General features: G+C 40.7%; 1 protein-coding gene across 7 annotated transcripts in view; it reads right to left on the bottom strand.

Annotated features, from left to right (window-relative positions):
• Positions 1-5,068: 5,068 nt before the first annotated feature.
• LOC142421744 (tudor domain-containing protein 7-like) overlaps positions 5,069-13,192 on the bottom strand; it is a 49,969-nt gene continuing 41,845 nt past the window's right edge. For 5 of the 7 annotated variants that reach the window (XM_075526766.1, XM_075526769.1, XM_075526765.1 and 2 more), the window contains 8 exons: positions 12,886-13,088; positions 12,605-12,739; positions 11,017-11,100; positions 10,720-10,854; positions 10,274-10,384; positions 8,305-8,795; positions 7,816-7,976; positions 5,069-5,563 (listed from right to left, as the gene is read on the bottom strand). In XM_075526766.1, coding sequence (XP_075382881.1) covers positions 5,343-5,563; positions 7,816-7,976; positions 8,305-8,795; positions 10,274-10,384; positions 10,720-10,854; positions 11,017-11,100; positions 12,605-12,739; positions 12,886-13,088 — 1,541 coding nt within the window. In that variant the 3' untranslated portion in view covers positions 5,069-5,342. The remainder of the gene's footprint in view (positions 5,564-7,815; positions 7,977-8,304; positions 8,796-10,273; positions 10,385-10,719; positions 10,855-11,016; positions 11,101-12,604; positions 12,740-12,885; positions 13,089-13,192) is intronic. The other 2 variants (XM_075526764.1, XM_075526770.1) reach the window with 2 other exon arrangements.

The following is a 13,192-nucleotide window of genomic DNA, read 5'->3' as shown; positions in this document are numbered from 1 at the left end:
CCTACAATCTTTTTTAACAGATCTCCCACAAAGTATCAGCCCCAAGCTCCTCCTTATCTCTGCTGTCCAGCCTCCACCAGCAGCCACCAGCCAAGAGTGGAGATGGGCCCAGGTGTATCAGAGGAGGGCAGTCCCACTAACACTTCTCCAGGCACACACTTCCCGGGCCTAGTGATGCCCTTCATCTGAAAACACCCACGGTCTCCATGAGATGGTACCTGGCTTTTTTTCACAGCTCGTCATACAGCTGACCCGGCTGGCACTGAGGTTCTGCGTCCCGTGGTGTTGTGCTTTAGCCCCAGTCGGCAATTAAGCACCACCCAGCCGCTCGCTCATCCTCCCCACCCACCCCCCCCCGCGTGGGACGGGGGAGAGAATCGGAAGAGCAAAAGTGAGAAAACTCATGGGTTGAGATAAGAGCAGTTTAATAATTGGAAATAATAATAATAATAATAATAATAATAATAATAATAATAAAAATTGTAATGAGAAGGAAAACAACAAGAGAGCAAGAGAGGAACAAAACCCAAGGGAAAAAAAACAGTGATACAACCGCTCACCACCCGCCGACCAATGCCCAGCCTGTCCCCAAGCAGCGACTGCTACGCCGCGGCCAGCTCCCCCCCAGTTTCTATACTGAGCATGATGCCATATGGTATGGAATAGCCCTTTGGCCAGTTGGGGTCAGCTATCCTGGCTGTGCCCCCTCCCATTTCTTGTGCACCTGGCAGAGCATGGGAAGCTGCAAAGTCCTTGACCAGTGTAAACACCACTTAGCAACAGCCAAAACATCAGCGTGTTATCAACATTATTCTCGTACTAAAATCCAAAACACAGCACTATACCAGCTACTAGGAAGAAAATTAACTCTATCCCTGGTGAAACCACGACACATGGCGTTTGGAGAAAGATCTGCCGTTAGCCCTGGAAATACTGCTCACGGCTAGGCCAAACGAAGGATACAAATGGGGACCCTGCCGAGCACTGGATTCAGTGCATGCCTTGTAGAGGTGAGCAGGATTACGTCCCAAGTCACTGGCATCATCCCAGCTGCTGGCAGGAGTGAAAAGGGCGCTTAGAAACACCCAATTCACCCACTGACTGGCCCAAATGCCTGAATTGCTTCAGGCTGAAGAAGCCTGATGGGTACCAGGTCAGACAAACCTAGACGCCAGTACCTATACCTGCCTACCAACTGTCTTTCTCAAGGGTGTGCAAGTTGCGAGCAGCTCAGGAAGGGATCCACTGGCACCAACAAGCTTCCCTACAAGCCCATGTTGGCTTTGCACTCTGAGATACACACGAGCCACTTAATTTTTATCCCATCTGGCTGCTGTCAGATCTAGCTTTGTGGGCACCAGAAGCTCATCCAAGGTGAGTGCTACAGTCCCCTTAGAATGCACTCAGCTAGTCTCCATCAAGCAAGACATTAACCCAGCTTCTCAGCACATTTGTTTTCAGTGTATCAGTGATGCTTCTTTTTTAGCTGTCTACCACGACACGCTGCAGTAATGAACGCTGCAAATAACGCACCTTGCAGCACTGTTCACAAGACACTAAGTATTGCTAACTCCAACTACACCTCAGCCCCTTTTCAAAACAGCTCTCAAGGTAATGGCTTGGCACACCCGAAGCATGTCCGCCCAGGTCACAAGCTCCTCTTGCCCTAGCCCAGTTCTAACCTCACAAAGCAGGACAATTCTCCTGTTCAAGACTTCCAGTCTGAAAATATCAGCAATGAACAAAAGAAGCCAAAAGGAAGCTTTCAGGCATTATGAAGGTTTAAAGTGAGGGTTTTTTCATTGCATGATTCTTCTCCACTTTTCCTGTCTAACACAATCGGCATATGAGAATCTAGGCTCTCAAACATTTGCCTGATGCACAGCAACTGTGAGAACAAATGATGAGTTGGTGAAAACACAGAGACAAAAGAGCTTTGCAACAAAAGACTCCCCAAGTGGGGAAAGAGTAGTCCAGGAGTGGAAACCTTGGAGATAGGAACTCATTTTGGGATGGGGTTGTCCCATTCCTCTGACGAAACAGAGTTCCTCAGAATGACCCAGGACAAACACACTGGGAGATGAAAACACGTAAACTTAAACTTTGTATACTTGACAAAATACAGCTGAGATGGAGTAAACAGAAAAGAGGTGGTTTTGAAAGTGCTTATTGTTCACAGCCTTGGGAAAGTAAGAGATCTGCTTTGTTTTTTTAATAACTACAGTGTCATCTGTTTTCCCTAGGTAATGAATACTCATTTTCCAGTTTATAAAACCCACAGTGATCCACAAAACATGTCTAACAATGCTGCATTTCCTTTTCCTGGCTGGAAGGTTATCTTGGGCAGGGTCCCAAGAATTACACACTCTGTCTCCACATCCAAGGGAGGATCAGCTGGGCTTTTGCAGATACATCCTACCTGGTTTTGGCATTTATAATGAAACTGGAGTTCCAGTGAATTTCCAGGCTTTCCCCTTCTTTAGAAAGATTGCCTAACACCAAACCTGAACTTACCTTTCTGCAATTCAAGCCCTTACGCATCCTATTTTCCCTACATACAAAACCACGTTTTTTATCAGTGAAAACTTTTGAAAGTGTTCCCCTCCTTAGCCTTCTCCTATGCAGACTAACTACAAATCCTTCTATTTAAGCCAGGTTTTCTAGACTGTCATTGTTCTTGCTTTCATCTGGATTCTCTGTAATTAATCCACATCTTTCTTCTAGGACAGTGCCCAGAACTGCATGCAGCACTCCTGTGCAGGCCTTTCTAACAGCCACCAGAATGGAAAGATCATGTGAAACAGTAACTCCACCACCTGCTCGATTCAGACATATGCCGTGGAAGCACCCCTGGTGAGGTGTCATGCATTCATGAAAGCAGAGAAACCGTTCACAACAAACCCCAAACACAGACTCCTGAAAAACTGAAGTTAAAAACCACACAGCATTCTGTGTGAATTAACAGCTTACACAGAGCAGGCAGGTGTAATGCCTCCTAGGGACAGCAGACTAACTACAAACTATGCTAACTACTTCACAGATCAGGAACTTCAACAAACTCAAAGTGTTCAATATTGTGTACAGTCAACAATTTCTGCACGCTTTTCGAAGCCAGAGCACAAAATGTACTCAAATAGCACTAGCAGGTCAGTTAGCAAATGCATCAGAGAATCTTACAGGCTGGTCAGTGGAGTAAAAAAGTAACATTAAAAGCAGGTGTAAAATCATAGCTCTGCAACTGAAATCACAGACAGCATAAGAAGACAGTAGGTAAGTAACAGCAGAGTACCTGTAGCGTGATGGACTAGTAATGGAGCTATGTAAGACAGGGGTGGTACTGTATAGTGGGCATGAAGACGGGGAGACATCTCAATGCAGCCTCCGGATACAGCGTATGAATGGAATGCAGCATTGCGTTAGTAACTTCGGGTTGGGTGTATGCTCAATGCATGCATAAAACAATTCACCACAGGGAGAGCGGTGCTCTTGGGTTTGCTGATCAGCTAGACTGCACTGTGTTTTACCAAAGCAGCCTATGTGAACTCCAGTACTGAGCTGTGCAAATGCACGAGACTATGAATATTGTCCTTGCTTCTGATCTGGGCTTTTTAGACTCTGGAGCAGCCACTGACAACCAAGGAGAGGATGAGGCATACTCCAGAAGGAGCAGACAGCAAGCTCAAAAAGCATCGTGAGTCTCTTGAATATCTGCCAGGCTCTTTCCCCTAATACTACAAGTGTAGAGTCCCAAAGACTGCTCCATCAGTTCACAGGTGGAAATCAACTACTGGCAAACAGCAGATCCCAAAGCCTCAAAGGATGCAAGCACAGCATGGGCATTTCTCACACAACCAGCCAAACTTCAGAACAGTTCCAGCAAAATGCCCTATGCCATTACAATTATCAATTAACAAGCCATCAAGCTTTGCAAGATTGCGGATGAAGGTGGCATATGCTCTTAGACACATAGGAAAACTCTCACTCGCTTCAGGAGCTCAGGAAAGTGCTTGTCTCATCCTAATGACCTGCACCATTCAGATTTTCGGGCTCAGAAGCAGTGCTACACAGAAGGAAACTTCTGCATGGAAGTTTGCCCTACAGCAGTTCATCACCACATTGATTCCTTCACCTGCATTCTTCACCTTCTCTGCAGTGGCAGCTGAGGAAGGAGAAATTTATTAATATGGAAAAATATTAGTATCTTGGGTGTTAACGTAACTTCTCTCTCAACAAGTACACTTAAGAGTCTCACCTCAGCTTACTTAAATATGGACAGGACCATGTTAACTAGCAATTTGCATTAGGTTAGTAGTTTGTTAGTTTATCATCGCCTGCTCTATTCATAAGGGCTCTGCTGTACCCTGTGTACAGTCCAGGCAGAGAGACACTCCCCGGACTTCCAAGAGGACTTCTTGCTGCTTAGCTCAGGCCTTCTCCAGAACTACACCAGAATTAGACTAAGAGGTTGCAAATGTAAGTCTTACATGCTTAAACAGCTTGTTTACTCAGAATATTTGCATGCATTTTCTTTCTCCCATCCTAACGTTACATATGCACTGCACCTTTCAAGTCATGGTTCCCTTTCTGTCCCGTCTCCTTTATCTATGCAGACAGCATGCTGGCAGAATTGTGTATTACTAGAAAGATTATATAGCTATGCACAGCTGAAAAATTCCTTCTGCTGGCATTCACGGTCTAAGCTTTAACACTGTTTAACAATCTTACAAGCAAACAAGCAAACTCAAATCTAGGCAGCAGACTATGAAATATAATCATGTCTACACCTCCTCTAAATATTTCTAAGGCCAAAAATAAAGTAGGCTCTGAAGTAGGACAAAAATACTGTGTTCAGAGGACTTCAGGCACCGATCCACGTGCTTATAGGACATTGCTTGTTCCTGTCTCCAGGGAGCAGCAGTCCTTGAAAGTTTCTCAGAAGCATACATGAAAACGAGCTATCAAAAAAGAGGGAAAGGAATGCCTTGAATTTAGCAACTCTGAGTAATGGCTCTGAGTAATAGCTATGAGATAAAAAGCCCCCCCAAAATTAGGGAAAGATCACAAGAACAAAAGTCAACATTGGTTTATTGATAAATAACTTTTTAATATTTTTCACCCAAACATTCTAGCGTTACAATGGTAAACAAAGTGCAAATTTTCAGAAAGTCAACTGAAGTCAACAGAACCCAAACTTGTTAAACAAACCCTTTTCACAGAACACAGATTTTTCAATTTTATCACCTTCATGTCTTCAAGGCCATGTAATAGTTATATTTCTCTTCAAAGCCTGTTACTTATTTTATTGCTAAAGAATCTGAGCTGCTACATTTCAGAAGTGGTGATTAATCATCCTTTGAAAATTCCACAAGACTTTGAGACACAAAATCATGAATCCATATATCAGTATCTGGAAGAGATGTGTCCACAAGAAAAGTCACTATTTTTCGATCCCAAGAGTTAGTGCTTTCATTAACTGCCTGTATCTGTGCCACCAAGGGTTTCTTCTCTACAAGATTCCGAAACACTATTGATGCCTCTTCTGACCACTGCTGGCTTTTCACTCCTAGGACAAATGTAAAGCAAAACAGAAGGTCATTTATAGACTAGACCAATCTGAATGATTAAATTTATAAAGAGGTGGGGGGAGTTTAAATACTTGAGAAAACAGATGTTTGAGTACTACTGAATGCAGCTTAACTCTAGAAAGAAACACAAGCTCACTCATCTCCCACACAAACAAGCTTAATTAATACAGAGACTAGGACATTTATTTTTTCTTGAAGTCTAAAGATATGGACAAGTTTGCAGAAGTGAAAGGCACTGACTCACTGAGTAATTCAAAGTATATCAGCTGCTATGCATGATCAAGGCGTATTAGGAAACATGACAAAAATTAAACTAAAGATCCTTTCAAAACAAGCTATTTCTTTGTCTTCTGCCTGAGGTTGCTGAAATTATTTGTCCTGTTGGACAAATGTTGCTTTAGATTAAGTTTTCTTCATCTCAAAGCAGCATCAGCTACTAAAACATCTGCCAAACCTTCAAGTCCCAGACTAGATCTGCGGAGAGCAGAAAAGAAGCAAAGTGCCACCTAAATGCCTCACAACTGCTGCTATTTTTTGAGAGCAGTATCCCACAAAGTCAAGTCTGCTCAGGGATGTGATGCTAGAACCTGAACAGGTTTTTGAATATGGCTATAATCCACCAAGAAAGAAGTGGCTCCTGCAGACTTGGAATTCAGTCTCTCCACCACTGGTGTGCAGCTGTACACCGCTGGTGTACAGCATCTAGACACAAGGGGCTCAAATATTGTGCATGAATACCCATACAACAGCTTATGGATAAAAGGAGCAAAACAGTAAAGTGACAACACTTTGCTTTTACTATTGGCAGCAGCCTGCTGCTGATAGGACAGGGTAACACAGGAACAGAGCTCCTTGAAGGTTATGGAAGGAATGAGAAGTCAACAGTTCATCAACAGTTAAGAAAGGGTAATCAATGCTAGGAAAGGCTGGTGGGGAAGCAAATGGGATTTTACAAGGAAATAGACCAGAGACTAAGAGGTAGCAGACATGAAAAAAGAGAGAAAAAAGTGGAAGAATAGCAAGACAATAGTTACTGGTCTTTTGAGCTCAGCTGGCCTGCTTTGCCAATATGAAGCAGCTCAGAGCCCAACTTAACTAGCTACTTGGGATTCTGTGAAGCAGGAAAATTGGATGACTTGCAGGCTTGCTCAGCTGGATCCTGTACTACCCCAGTAGACAGACACAGCTAGAAATCAGCTTCATTTCAGCACTGCACTCCTAAGACCCCAGCCTGTCGGTAACACATCCATCATCACTAGTTTAAAGCAGCCCCCAAGGTCACACTGAGGCTATGCAAGAAAGCAGAGCCATAGAAGAAAACTTGGGATCAGAGCACCAACTCTGTGGCCTGTCACTTCAGACAAGCATACTCTGTAACTGAAGTCTAGACTAGTGCTGACCAAACAGCAGCAGAAAGCAGCAACTGAGTAAGAATAGATGCATACATCTGAAAGCAATGCAGAAATGAAGGAAAAATTTGGAAAAGGAAAGAAAGGACAGCAAGGAGAGATCAAGTTTTATTTTTTTAATTCTGTCAGATGTATGCAGACTCTCTATGCCCCATATTCTCAAGGAAATTAATCTTACTTAAGTCTGTTGAAAGCCCCCACCCCCCTTGTGGAGTTTCTTTGTTTGAGAACACCAATATATTTCAGGCAACTTTGGATTCCAAATATGCACTGGAAAACAGTAAATTACAACAGGGGCAAGATATATAAGAAAAACTTCTCCAGAAACTCAGCATCTAGTTCCTAACTTTATGTAATTAGGATAATCAGAACATAAGTTTTTATCAACAGATCTATCATAACTTTCACACTTCGTAATGGGTTATGTTTAAGGATCCAAAACCCGTTTAGTTTTGATCTCCCTGTGTCCTTTGCATCACACACATTAAATGATAAATATTTATGACAACAAAAAGCAGCTGCTGGGAAAGTTTAAGCTATCTTCAGTTTTATACATGGTAATTAAAAGTGCTGCATTAAAATAAACAAACAAATAATAAACCAGAACCATCACCACCTATGTCAAGAAAAAAAGCAGAGCTACTTTGATGACATAACCAAGCATGCATTAAGCATGCTTTTGCAAGGAGGTACGTGCTTACTTTAGCAAAAACCAATTACATTGCTAACCTTTAGCTTTGTCCACTTTACATTTCTGTTCATTTGGTATCCCCACTGATGTAAGACTTTAACAAAAAAAAAAGTAAATGCTTACTACCTACCTGCAAGCTGAGCTGTTATAGCTTGGAAAGGTAGTTTTCTAAACGTATCCATGAGTGGCTGTACTTTCTCTATGCTGACAAACTCATGTTTACCATAATCCAGCTCATATACCGACAAAAACCCATTTCTAAGAATTCCTTTTATTATGACCCTGTACCACCTAAAAAGAGGGAGAACAAGAATATACAATTTGAATTCATATTCACACACTGTCAAGGCACCAGAAAAATAATACACAACCAAAAGATCTTAACCAACATGTCTCAGGCTTCCCAGATCTGGTATTATCTGAATAGAAGCCAACTCTTCCAACTACAATCTGGAAGCATGAAGAGACTGCAACCTCATTTACTCCCTTAATCTCTCAGATATCATTGGCCATCTGCCACCTTGTTAACAATGCAGACAAAGCAGAACTAGGCTTGCCTAGCTTAGCAGAGCTAAGCTTGCCTTCAAAGATTTTATTTTTAATTTAAGTATCTACTTACTGATTTTCAATTTTAGCTGCATACAGCTTGTTTTTTTCAACGTTCACAGGTTTCTCTTCTGTCCTGCTGTAGTACAAGATCATTTCCTCCATTAGGGCTTCCAGATTATGTAGCTCTTTCCAAGGCTGGACAATAAAGTGACCTGGATGGCAAGCCACTGAGACATAGACATCCATGAGCTCACCAGTCTTTGACAACGGTAGAGGTGGAGGCATATCAATGGGAGACGCTGCACTGCTGGGTTCTCTGGCTGAATCAGAGAAGCTCTTCTCTAGCCTTCCACTAGTTAACCGTAGACCTGAAACAGCATCACTTGTCACTTTTGTGGAGCTAGTCCTGCTGGGTGTAACACTCAAGAAAACATCTTTCTGATGCTTCCACAAGTCTGCATTTTTGATCTGTCGATTGATGCTATGATCCATGTCTGGGAAATTCTCTGGAGCAAACAAGTAAACATGTGCAATTCCCTTTGAACCATCCTGTTTAACCACCTTGGAAAACAAAACACAGTTTAACTTCCAGTTAATAACTATTAAATGCACATCTGATTTTGTACAAAAGGCTAAAGCCTTTAACAGAAAAGTGGCAACAGTTAATGGCATTCATGGCAGAAGTATTTTCAAGGTTCTCTCAAATACGTTAATGAAATTGTTGGATAGTAAGCAAGTCACAACAGCTAAAAAGAGCATTTGCAGCTATTCCACTAACGTAAAGCAAATACAAAGCCTGAATTGAGTTTTGTTCTGCTCAACAGGTTCAATCTCAGCACTGCATGTACAATTCTAGTTTTCAGAACAGTAGCCAGTGCCCGTACAGATCTAAACAACTAAGTAATGCTATTACATATGAACACTTAATCCTTCAAAATTCTCTTCCTGTCATTATGGGAGATGAAGCCTAGTAAATTAAGGATGGGAAAAAAATAAAGATGAAAAAAGGTTCCAGGTTTATATCATGCATAATTTTCAAGCACCAACATAAAAATATTTCCTATTTAACATCAGATATGCTAGCATTATTGATAATAAAGCACTGAAATTTTAATTTGACAAAGTGTATAACATTTCTTAACAGATTCTTCTGTTGATTTTCCTAGCCAGGAATAAAAACTTTCCACAATTAAAGCATACATCTGTCGTCTATTATTTAATCAAGGAAAAATTAGTACCAAACTCAAAACTATCTTGGAAGAGGATGTTTAGAAAAGCCAGATGCAACAGTCGTAAGTCCCACAATACAGGAGCTATGTTTTAACTATATGGTCTCCAGTGTTAAAGCAAGCGAAAAGGTAAAGGAAAGCTACAAAACACTTTTTCAAAGTGCTGTGACAGTATCTGGAATCCGATTTTTAAGAGGAAGTTAGCTTTGTTTAGTCTGTAGCTAGTAATAGATTTCCTTCAGAAGGATGTTTTCAGTTAATTAAACTGGATACGATACATTGCAAGCAGAAATAATTTTATCCCAAAGATAACAGAAATTCTAAGCATACAATAGCACATACTAAATCACGCTGGATTAGAAAAAGCAAACTAAAGATAAAGCTGCTTTCCAAGATCAGGAGGAGTAAAAGCTATACGCATAAGAAGCACAAAAATAATTTTGTGCTCAACAGTTGTATCTTTTTATGTGGTGAAATGTTAACAACTGTGTTTCTTTTTTATCTGTTGGTAAAATAACTCTAGCTGCATACTTGGACTGGGACAGCAAAATGTGAAAGGCTAATGTGAAAGTTGCTAAATTCTTGAGGGGAAAAGAGAAGCTTCTAACAGGCTTAAGCAAGTAAGTTTTATGCCAAATGTCCTAAGAAAAAGACTTTGTATGGAATTTATGTCCAAGATTTGGCTACAAACTTTTAAACTTCTGTAACAAAAAGCAATTTGATGAGTGGTTAAGCTTCTAGAGTTGTTCTTTCAATGCTCTTTCCACATGCCTACGGATTTCAAGTCACATAGGCATTTTGACTATTTACCTTCATGCTAAATTCAGGACAATTCATTACAGTGTCTCTCAGCCACAGTACAGCATCTGGAGTCCACATGCCAGTGTTAGGAGGCAGATCTGCTAGGCAGCATTTTATAGCCTAAGAACAGAATTAAGTACACAAGGTATAATTTAGTAATATGGAAACTAGTCCACAAGTTTCTATTCACAGAAACTTCATTAATGCTGGCATTCAATAATGTATAACAAACAGAAAGAGACAGAGGAACATGCAAAACCATTACACATGCACAACATCCTGTCGACACATAGGCCTTCATTATGATTTATTTCAGGCAAAGATGCACAATGAAATACAATCCAATGTTGAATGCTATTAAACAAAACAAAATTTCATTACATAAACCTTGAAATAGCAGCACTACAAACCTGCCAAGAGATCTAGCATAGGTTAGCTTTAACATGTCTTTATACCTGAGGAGGTATTGCAATTACTTCTCTCAGGAATTGTGGTGGGATTTCTCTAAGCTCTGATACTTTTACAGTTGCGACTGTTCCAGTATCCATGAACTGCACATCAAGCGCCCGTCTAGTGTGAATAATTCTTATCTGAAAGAAGAAAGTAAGAGCATCATTTTGAGGTTAAAAACACAACAGTGACACATACACTATAACAAGTTTCACAGAAATGAAGGCTTCAGGTTTAGCTGAACAAAAAGAAGAGCCATTTCTATGTGGGAAAACTGTAGCTGTTCTTTGAATACTTCTTACCTCTACACGTGCCCATTTTCCTTTGGAAGGAAACAAGCAGATTTTGCCACAGAAAGGTACCGATACATTAAACTCAGATGTCTGCTGCAAATATAAAAACAGAAGTTAAAAAGCATGGAGCTATTACTATCTGGCACTCAACTAACCATTTCAAAAGCCACACACGGAGCAAACAGTTCTGAGAAGCAAAAACTCTTTTTTAAATATGAAGTCTCTTTCCAGCCTCAGAAGCATTTCTTATCATATTGTTTTAAGCTTTCCCAATCAATAAAGCTTTAATTCCAAGCTGTGTATCTTACAGGGAAACTGAGAGAGTATGAAATGCCAGGGGGAAAAAGCCACATTTGGAAACACAGACTATGAAATCACTGACCGTTTGAAGTCACAAACTCCATTTGAAGACCTTAGTTTGTTTAAATTCATTAACACCTTAGTTTGTTTAAATTCTCAGGGAAAATAAAAACCCTCAAGATAAGCTGCAAAGTCAAGATCGCTTCTTTTACCCCATATACAGATTGATATTAAAAGATTCTGAATGTCAAGGTCTCTCTTTGATGGCAACAAGAACCTAACATACACTCTGTCCAGAAAATCTGAACTCTTGAAGTACCGGTCTGGCTGCCTGCCTTTGTGTTGCTAAACCTTTCAGGGTTCTATATGCCTTCCTTCAGTGTTTAGCTTGCTTGAAACTGAATCTTGATAACTGAGACACATTCAATATAAAGTATCTCCAGATGGTGTGTGTTCCACAACAGGCCTAAATCTCAACTTCTACACCTAAAAACACTTTGACAGCACAAACACAAGCAGCAGCTCTAACAGGACCTTCAAGGATCTGCATTTCATGGTTTGATTTTTGAAGGCTCAGTTGAATGTTGAACAAATTAGATTCTCTTAAGATTTATTCTGTTTTGTATAAATTCTCTTGAGTCTAGTAAGGGTTGTTGCACGTGCGTGTAAATGGCTGGTGGAATGTCAGACTTCTCTGCCTCAGGCCTATTTTAAAGCAACTTAAGACTTTTGAAAATGCCTCCTGTACATCAGTTCTGGTTGAAATTAGCCACAACATTCAAAAGCTAAGGGTACAAGGACAAGATATGCAGCAGATCAGATCAAAGTCATTGAATCTCCAAGGAAGCCAGGCTAAAAAGAACAGACCTTGGTTACACTGCTTCTATTGTCACTTTGCAGGGTGTGCTGTGGGCCAGGCTCTTTACGCACCTCAACTCCATCATGTAAGTAAAACTTCCAGAAAAGAAACATGGCAGTATCTCCACAGGCTTTATACCAATCTGATGCACTTTCCACTGGAAGTTTCCCATTATGAGCCATATTGTTACTGTTCTAACTATTCAAGGAAAGTTATAAGCAGTAACTGAAGCCTTAGGGTCAGCTTGTGAACAAGAAAGCATCAAAAGACACTTTTCATGCTAAAGGATGCACCCCAAAAAGCTAGGAAAATAATTTATAGCCTTTTTGAATAGTCTATAGCTACCTCAGGAACTTGAACTTATGTGCAAGGAAAATGATTGGTACACTCTGAAGAAAGGCTACATGACTTCACCACTTCTCTCACCATAGAACCTACCTTGTAATGGAAGTAGTCTTCTAGTTTCTGCAAGATTTCAGAAAGTCTAGACAAGCCTTTAGATGGCACTTGGCAATACAGGCTTCCGTCAGAGAAAACACTGGTTACTCTGACATTCGTATATAGTGCATCTACCTGCAACAGCAAGATTTTGACAAGAAAGGGGGGAAAAAACCACACACAAAAACTTAGCAAATTTCTGAGTACTGTTTTTTGTCCATCCAAGACCTTAGCAGTCAATGATTTTTTAATGAATTAAGAAGAAAACAGGAAAATGGTACCTGTAGGTGCAGTTCAAGGGACTTGTCATACAACGCCTTCAGACAAGCAGCATTAATGTTGATATCATCTTCTCCGGAAGTGTCATACAGAACAAGAAGAGGAATATCACTCTTTTCCAGTATTTCCACAGCAAGTATCTTGGAGCATGTCTGCGATTCCACAGTCTTTACTAGGACAGGATCATCACAGAAGACTTCCAGTCCTGCAAGACACACCATACTTTTTATGTATCACTGTATTTGAAAGGAAAAATAACTACCAAGTCCGTATTCGCAACAGGAATCTTTCCAAGAATCAGGATGTAAC

Source organism: Mycteria americana, chromosome Z (assembly GCF_035582795.1).
Source record: "Mycteria americana isolate JAX WOST 10 ecotype Jacksonville Zoo and Gardens chromosome Z, USCA_MyAme_1.0, whole genome shotgun sequence".
In the NCBI taxonomy this organism is placed as follows: Eukaryota; Metazoa; Chordata; class Aves; order Ciconiiformes; family Ciconiidae; genus Mycteria; species Mycteria americana.
This window is presented reverse-complemented; position numbering and strand designations above follow the sequence as displayed.